This window comes from Spea bombifrons, chromosome 7, assembly GCF_027358695.1.
Source record: "Spea bombifrons isolate aSpeBom1 chromosome 7, aSpeBom1.2.pri, whole genome shotgun sequence".
Taxonomy (NCBI): domain Eukaryota; kingdom Metazoa; phylum Chordata; class Amphibia; order Anura; family Pelobatidae; genus Spea; species Spea bombifrons.
In genome coordinates this window covers 18181557-18190000 of record NC_071093.1, presented here as the reverse complement: position 1 = coordinate 18190000, position 8444 = coordinate 18181557, and the positions used below count along the sequence as shown (strand labels likewise).

At 39.2% G+C, this 8444-nt stretch overlaps 1 protein-coding gene across 1 annotated transcript in view; it reads left to right on the top strand.

Moving 5' to 3' along the window:
* Nucleotides 1-7406, top strand: part of EHHADH (enoyl-CoA hydratase and 3-hydroxyacyl CoA dehydrogenase) — a 17728-nt gene extending 10322 nt beyond the window's left edge. Inside the window, exons 6-7 of the mRNA XM_053471759.1 lie at nt 2439-2780; nt 5917-7406. Coding sequence (XP_053327734.1) covers nt 2439-2780; nt 5917-7181 — 1607 coding nt within the window. The 3' untranslated portion in view covers nt 7182-7406. The remainder of the gene's footprint in view (nt 1-2438; nt 2781-5916) is intronic.
* The last annotated feature ends 1038 nt before the right edge of the window (nt 7407-8444 follow it).

Here is an 8444-nt window from a genome sequence, read left to right as displayed (position 1 = left end):
GGGAGGAGAGTGAGAAGTTTCTCACTCTGCTCACATGCTGAAAGACAAATCAGCAAAAAAAAAAAAATTCACTAAAATACAATAAATAATAATAAAAAAAAACAATAAAGTGGCATTAACAACATGTTCAAGAGGTCCCTAAGAGGACCTCTAACCATACTGCACTGATATTAGTGCATTTAAAAAAAAATGCAAAAAATGAAATAAAAAAATATAAATAACATAATAATAAAAAAAGAAAAAAAACCCTTACATCTCATTGTCCTAACACAATATCTAAAAAGTATAACCCTCCTGCCCCTGTTCACAACCCCCAAGCCCGTTAAGCCATAAGCATACAAATTCTACGAATAATGTACACCTATAAGTACTAGGAAGGTATGGAAAATCTATATAAATTAGGTATTTCTGAAATCAGGACACATGAATTGATAAACTTTACCTAATTTTGTGAGGATACAGATGGAAAATTATATTTATTTATATTTATATATATATATATATATATATATAATATTCGCTAGTTTTTACTAAATTTCTCATCATAAATTTTCAGCTAATCATCTAACTATGGTATCAAAAGAAAGCTCTATCTCTCCTTGAAAAAACAATATATAGTTTACATGGTTTCACTATTTGCAGGAAAGGAGAATAATCGAAAGGAGAACCGACATACCGCAAAAATGGCAAAATTGCTCCGGGTTTTGAGGTACCAAAAACCCCTGGGACTGAAGGGGTTAAAAAGCATGAGTGGCACTAAATTGTGGCTTCCAGCGTCCCGTGCATGATGAGGTTTTTTTTTTAGTGTACTGATGTGAGAAATAATGTAAACATCATACAATCACTTCATATATGTATGCCAAAATTATATAGTTTGAAGAAAATATGTTTATAAAATAGTGTCCCTAGATTTAATAAATGCATTTAAAAAATCTGGTCACCATAGAGAACACAGAATCTTAACTCATTGGCATCCATGTGTACTGGATAAAGATGACATCTGTGCTAGGCAGATATTCTAGCATATGGTCTTATTTAAAAGGATTGGGAGTACCTCAGTACACTAAAAAAAAGCGCTGAGCCTTTTTAATAAAATAAGAAGATTGAAATAGAGAAAATGACACCAATATGTCTTACTTTTCCTCTCACTGGCTTATTAAATTTACAGACTCAACTGTGTATGGAAAATGTGTAGTAGAAAAAAAAAATTTGTAGTTCAGCTCTAGCTTATGCTCCTCCACTCTTCTTGAACCAGATGTTGAGATTTGCTTTCTGGGTTGCCAATCACACCATAAAAGAATGCTCCACTAGCGTAACTACAGGGGTGTCAGCAGTTGCAGCTGCAACTGGGCCTGTGTAATTGTGTGTGTGAGAGAGCATGAATGTCTAATTGTGTGCATGAGCATGGATGTGTAAGTGTGTGTGTGGGGGGGGCAGGGATGTGTACTATTGTGTGCGTGCATGTATGTATGAGAGCATGAATTGGTAATATTTTGTGTGTGTGTGGGCAGGGATGTGTAATTGTGTGAGTGAAGTGGGGTGAGAGGGAGTGATGTTTTGTGCACTGAGAGAAACCTTTCATTTGAATGGCACACAAACTGTAGGAAGACATGTTTAAGTCTACAGGTTGAGTATCCCTTATCTTAAATGCTTGGGACCAGAAGTATTTTGGATAAGGGATAATTACGGATAAAAGATAAAGGAACTGTGTCCGCTCCGTTCAGGGTTCTCCCCGCAGTCACAGAGAGCTTCCAGTCCGTTGTCCGGACCGAAAGCGCTCTGGGACCAGGGAAAGCGGCCTAGATAACGTAGCGAACAGCAGGAAGAAGGGCGGGAAAGTATTCACTGACTTCTTCTGTCCCCTCTCTTAGTCTTAGTTATCCTTTATCTGAAGAACAACAAATAGTTTTTGGATCATTTCGGATAAGGAATATTCAGTTGAGTGATACTCAACCTGTATTTGCTTTATAAATCAACATGTTTGATAATATACCAGAAAATAGTAAGTATGTACATCACAAAGCACTAAAATTATCTTGAATATGTATTTTTTATGTTTGTCTTTCTATATTTGTGTGAGGGGCAAACGAATAGGATTAGTGGAACGGAGAACCAAAGACCCAGAGAGGGTCCATTCGGTCTGACGTGTGCCATGACCGACGTACCAGGTAGGCCTATAGAGGGCCACCCTGTAAATGGAAATGAAAGAAAGGATAGAGGAGAAAAGAGGAAATAAAAGGAAGGAAATTAATAGGGGGGGGCAAGGGAGGGCAACGTTAGGAGCTGTAACGTAGCTGTGGAAGGGAGAGGCGTTGGTTAAATAACCATAGCCCCTCCCACAACTACAGGCTAATATACATCAGCCTTCACATTTACCTAACACTGATTCTGCCTTAGGCATTATATATGTAACTTTATAACACCTTACCTATTTTTAGGACAAAGTTTGGATGCTAGAAGACTGAGTACTAAGCCTATCCAACCCATCACCAACCTGGGCACCTTGCTAGACACTGCAGTGGAGAAGGCGACAAGGCAGTTTCGTGGAGCCCAAGCACCTCTAGCTTGTATTGAGGCTGTAAAAGCCTCTGTTTACCTGCCATTTCATAAAGGCATTGAGAAGGAACAAGAACTTATCAAGTCTCTGTGGGCTACAGGACAGCCACAGGCTCTGCAGTATGCCTTCTTCTCAGAGAGGAATGTTGGAAAATGGACAACGCCCTCTGGAGGAAGATGGGACCGAGTACCCCCTAGATCTTTCCAAACAGCAGGTGTCATAGGTAGGTTGAATGCAAAGGTACCGGATAAATTGTGTCATCTTTTATTATGATTATTATTTTCGCTCCCTCTCTCGTGCTCTCTTATCTCCCTACCTCCTCTGCTGACCACTTCCTCTTACGTGTCTTGCAGGTATGCTTCCATTTCTTGCATTGTCTTGTTCTCCTCTTTTCAATTTTGTGTTTTCTCTCTTTTTTCTCTTTTCTCCATCCCAACAAATTTGCCCATTTAAGTGAGCATGTTGGGGAACCAGACTCAAAGGTGGGCTTTCTGGAAAAAGCTGTTCTCTCTAAGAGCCGTGAAAGCAGCTTATCCAGTGTGCAGGTGATCAAGGAAGGAAAGCCCAGGCAGCTTGTGGTGGTAGGGGATTCTATAATTAAGAGAACAGACAGGGTGGCTCTTATCACAGCAACCGAATGGTTTGCTGTCTCCCGGGTGCCCGGGTTCGGTATGTTGCAGACAGAGTGGGTAGATTATTGGGAGGGGCTGGTGAGGATCCAGCTATCTTGGTGCCTATTGGCACCAATGACATAGTAAGAAGAAGATAGAGTGTCCAAAAGGTAATTTTAAGGATTTAGGGAGTAAGATATTAATAAAAGGACCTCCCAAGGTAGTATTCTCAGGTATACTACCTGTGCCATGCACTATACCAGAAAGGCAGCAGGAGATTAGGCAGCTAAATGTATGGCTGAAGTCTTGGTGTAAGAAGAAGGGCTTTGGGTAGATCAAATTGGCACTCAGACACCTCAGCGATTTATATAAATAGTAGAGATATTTAATCGGGAACCGCTTGATATTAAAAATGTTAAAGTCCTATCTTTTTTTTTTTCTTCTTCACGTATATATGAGATTTATTGAATACCGTAATTGTAAATTAGCATTTTTGCTACTATTATTAATTTTATATAATAAGGAACTACTGAATATAGTAAACAGGCGTACTTGCCATCAACGCATATCACGACACAGGATTACATAGTTGCATAGTTATATAGGCTGAAAAAAGACATGCGTCCATCAAGTTCAGCCTTTCCTATATCTGTTAATTTGTTGCTGTTGATCCAAAAGAAGGCAAAAAACCCAGTCTGGCTCTTTCCAATTTTGCACTAACCAGGGAAAAAATTATTTCTTGACCCCAAAATGGCAGTCAGATTTCTCCTTGGATTAATAAGCTGTTTCCCCATAATTAAAGATCATATCCCTGAATATTATGTTTTTCCAAGTATTCATCCAGTTGCTGTTTAAACGTCTGTACAGACTCCGATAAAACTACCTCTGCAGGCAGAGAATTCCACATCCTTATTGTCCTTACTGTAAAATACCCTTTCCTCTGCCTTAGACTAAATCCCCTTTCTTCCAGTCTAAACGCGTGACTACGTGTCCTGTGCATAGTCCTGTTTAAGAACAGATTTCCACACAATGGTTTGTATTGGCCTTAATATATTTATATAATGCTATCATATCCCCTCTGAGGTGCCGTTTTTCTAAACTAAACAGATTTAAATTTGTTAACCTTTCTTCATAACTAAAGTGCTCCATTCCTTTTATTAAATTTGTAGCCCGCCTCTGCACTCTATCTAGTGCTATGATAGTTAGGATTTTTCAAATAAATATTATCTTACCCTTTGACAAACCCCTTACATTTAAGGTGTCCAAATTACCACCCACCAACCTTAGCCAAAAAAATCACCTTGTGATGCTTAGCTACCAAGAGATGCAAAGTGGTAAATATTTTGATTTATACAGGGCCAGCCTAAGTATTCCTGCAGGAAGAACTCACTGTGGTTGGCTCTTGTTAGCATACAGTGAAATCAAGCAGATAAAACAACACTTTTGCAAATTACCGTAATTGCTCGATTATAAGACGACCCTGATTATAAGACGACCCCCCAAAATCTGAATATTAACTTAGGAAAAAAAGCCTGAATATAAGACGACCCTAAAGGAAAAAAGTTTTACCAGTACACACACACACACACACTTACCGGTGCTTCCAATTTCCTGCTGTATTGCCGGGGCAGCGGGTTGACGTCTCCTTCCGCTGCAGCCGGAAGGAGGTGGAGTTGGCAGCGGGGGTTTGTCTGCGTCCGTCGCGCATACCTTCCCCGGCTGTCAGGAACATACAGTCAGGGAAGGTATGCGCGACGGACGCAGACAACCCCCGCTGCTAGCCACACCTCCTTCCGGCTGCAGCTGACGTTGTCTACGCGGATTGCGTAGATGTCAACCCGCTGCCCCGGCAATACAGCAGGAAGCACCGGTAAGTGTGTGTGTGGGGGGGTGTTAAATGGGGGGGGGGAGAGACAGGAGGATCCAGGTCCCCTGCAGCGGTGCGGGGGATCTGGATCTTAGTCTCATAATCAGACCTCTATTTGAGGTCTGATTAGAAGACGAAAAAAACCTCGTCTTACAATCGAGCAAATACGGTACTTCCCCTTTCGTGACTAAATGTCATTGTTATTGCTTGATTAGTCCTGTTGTTTCAAAGGATTGCTGCATGCTTAAATCATACAAAGTAGTATGGTGCAACAAAAACAGTGGTAAATATCTGACATGGATTGTATTCCCTGTTCCAAATTAGGGAGTAGCTTATTTTATTAAAATGTATATTACAAATAATTAGACGAGTTGATTTAGAGTTGAGGACACAGGTCAAATGTATTTAAAAAACATACATATATATGCCAAGTACAAGGAAATCAGCTGGGACATTCCACTAGTTTATAGAATGATTGCTTTAAATTAGGAACTATTTTACAGGACTGCTCTTCGTAATGTTCTGATGCCCATGTGAATATTTAAAAAAAAAAAAAAAAAAAAAAAAAAACAATTTGAAGATTTAAAGATAATGCGTACATGATTTGTTGCTACATGAGGGCACATTTCATGCATATAAATGTAGATATAATTCTGTATGGTCCCTAAATGGTTATGATGAACATAGAAACATACTCCTAAAATTAACAAAGCTGGTTGAGATATAAAATGTTTCAATTAGTCTAGATAGCATATTTACATTAGATAGTATTCACTTATTTGTTATTGGAGTCACCCTTTTATTGTATGCTGATACAATGTCTACTTGTTCAGTCTGCCTGTAAAAAAAATATTTAAATATAACATTTCTTCTTCTGACAGGACTGGGCACAATGGGAAGAGGTATTGTTATTTCATTGTTAAAGGCAAATATTCCAGTGATTGCCATAGAACAAGATGCAAAGCAACTGGATCTTGGAAGGAACGCAGTGGACAGTCTGCTGAAACGCGAGTTTGAGAAGCTGAAGCAGCAGGGGAAAACAGCCAGTGAACTCGGCTCTGTCCAGTTTACACTTGACTTTGGAGAACTGAAACATGTAGACCTCATCATTGAAGCTGTATATGAAAACATGAAGCTGAAAAAAGAAATATTCAAAAAACTGTCCTTCATTGCAAAGCCTGATGCATTCCTATGTACAAACACATCAGGTCTTAATATTGATGAAATTGCATCTGTCACAGACCGACCCCAGCAAGTCATTGGCACTCACTTTTTCTCGCCTGCCAACATCATGAGGCTTTTGGAAGTTGTCAGAGGTTGTCATACATCCCTTACAACAATTGCTACAGCTATGAACCTTGGCAAAACCTTGGGTAAAGTTGCTGTACTGGTTGGTAATTGCCCTCTCTTTGTTGGGAATCGAATGCTGGGTCCATACCTTGAACAAGCAAGTTATCTGGTGGAAGAAGGTTGTAATCCAGAAGATGTAGACCAAGCTCTTGAAACTTTTGGTTTTGCGATGGGTCCTTTCAGGATGATGGATCTGGCTGGCTTAGATGTTGGATGGCGATCACGTATGGAGAAAGGCCTTACGGGTCCCAGAGTTCCTCCGGAAGCTCCTGCTCGACAGCGTAATGGTAACAGATACAGCCCTCTTGCAGACATGCTGTGCGAGCTAGGGAGATTTGGGCAAAAATCTGGCAAAGGATGGTACCGGTATGAGAAACCCAGTGGGAGAAATGCCAAGCCAGATCCATGGATGAGAGAGTTCCTTGAAAAATACAGAAGGGATCACCAAATTGTGCATCATCCTGTAAACCCACAAGAAATTCAAGAGCGATGTGTTTATGCACTCATCAATGAAGGTTTTAGGGTATTAGAAGAAGGAATAGCCTCTGGACCAGAAGATATTGATGTCATATACAACAATGGTTACGGCTTTCCTAAATATAGAGGAGGGCCGATGTATTATGCATATACTACTGGTTTGTCTAAAGTGCTTGGTGCACTGGAAAGCTATTACAAGGCCAACTCTGATGTTCCAAGCATGAAGCCTACCTTTCTTTTGAAGAAAATAGTAGCAGTGGGAGAGCCTTCAATAAAAGAATGGAAAACACAGCTTGGAAATCTCAATAACAAGCTTTAGTAATTCTGTGATAGATGCAGTTTTTTTTATTAAGATGATTTTTGATATATAGCTCTCTCTATATATAGATAATATCAATAACCTCATATATACTAACTTTTCTAAATAGATGTACTTGACTATAAATCTGTTTAACTGCTCCTCATGCTGACCTGCACATAGTGGCTTCAAATATTGAAAATGACATTTGTATTAAGAAAAAATATTACAATCTGGTTTGAAAGACTTAAGGTTTACTGTGACTTTATTGACATTTGTATTTAAGTATAAATACTTGCTGCTTAAATTTCATAGTTGATCATACAATTAGAGCCTCCTTGCTGTTTTTTTTTTTTTTTTTACTTTTGGAACCTCTAATGGTCCAGATTTAGATACCTAAATATTCAAAGGGAAATTGTACCTTTTTGTCAAGTGAGTGAGAGCATAATAAACCCCCAAAAAGTCTGTCCCCATGCCCTACTGCAGGGGCGTCCAAGTTATTTCTGCAGTGGGCCACTTCATCAGAAATGGATGTGTTCGTGGGCCGCACTAATTTTTCACTGAGAGAAAATATGGCCTTTTAGCTTTGTAATACATATTAATACTGAGTTCATTTGGCAATAATTAAAAAACCAGTCGACAAACAGTTTTTTTAATCAACTTTTATATATTATTCCATAAATACTAAATTACTTAAAACAGTAAAACAAAGTAATTCCACGAACCATTTTAACACAAGTTTAGTCAAATAAAACTGCACAAAAAGGTTACAAAATCTAATGAGAGTACTGGTAATTAGCTGACTGAACTATGTTTGAGAACTCTGGAGTGTATTCAGTCAGGCCACATCTTAATTCGGATTCCAAGTTAACATCACTTAATGTGGCTCTCAGCTTGGATTTGAGCAGCTTCATAAACGAGAATGTGCTTTCACAGAGCCAAGTAGACCCAAACATTGCCCAGAGCTTGGCAACATAGGTCGAAGTTTCTGGATAGTTTTGTGATTTATATATCTGTCTCCAAAAGTCCAGAGACACTGGGTCTTCTTGGTGGACATAGTTCGATTTCAGTTCAATCAGTTCCTCTTGAAATTTTGCTATGTTGATAGTGCCTATTCGTGATAATTCAGACACATCCTGAGGCTTGCATTTCAAAGGGAGGCGAAGAAAGTCAAAGCATGAACTAAACTCATCAAAGTCCTTGAACCTTTTTTGAAATTGGGATTTTGTTTCAAGCAAATAGCTCTCCAGTTGTTTAAAATCTGGGACTCCACTGAGTTCAGGG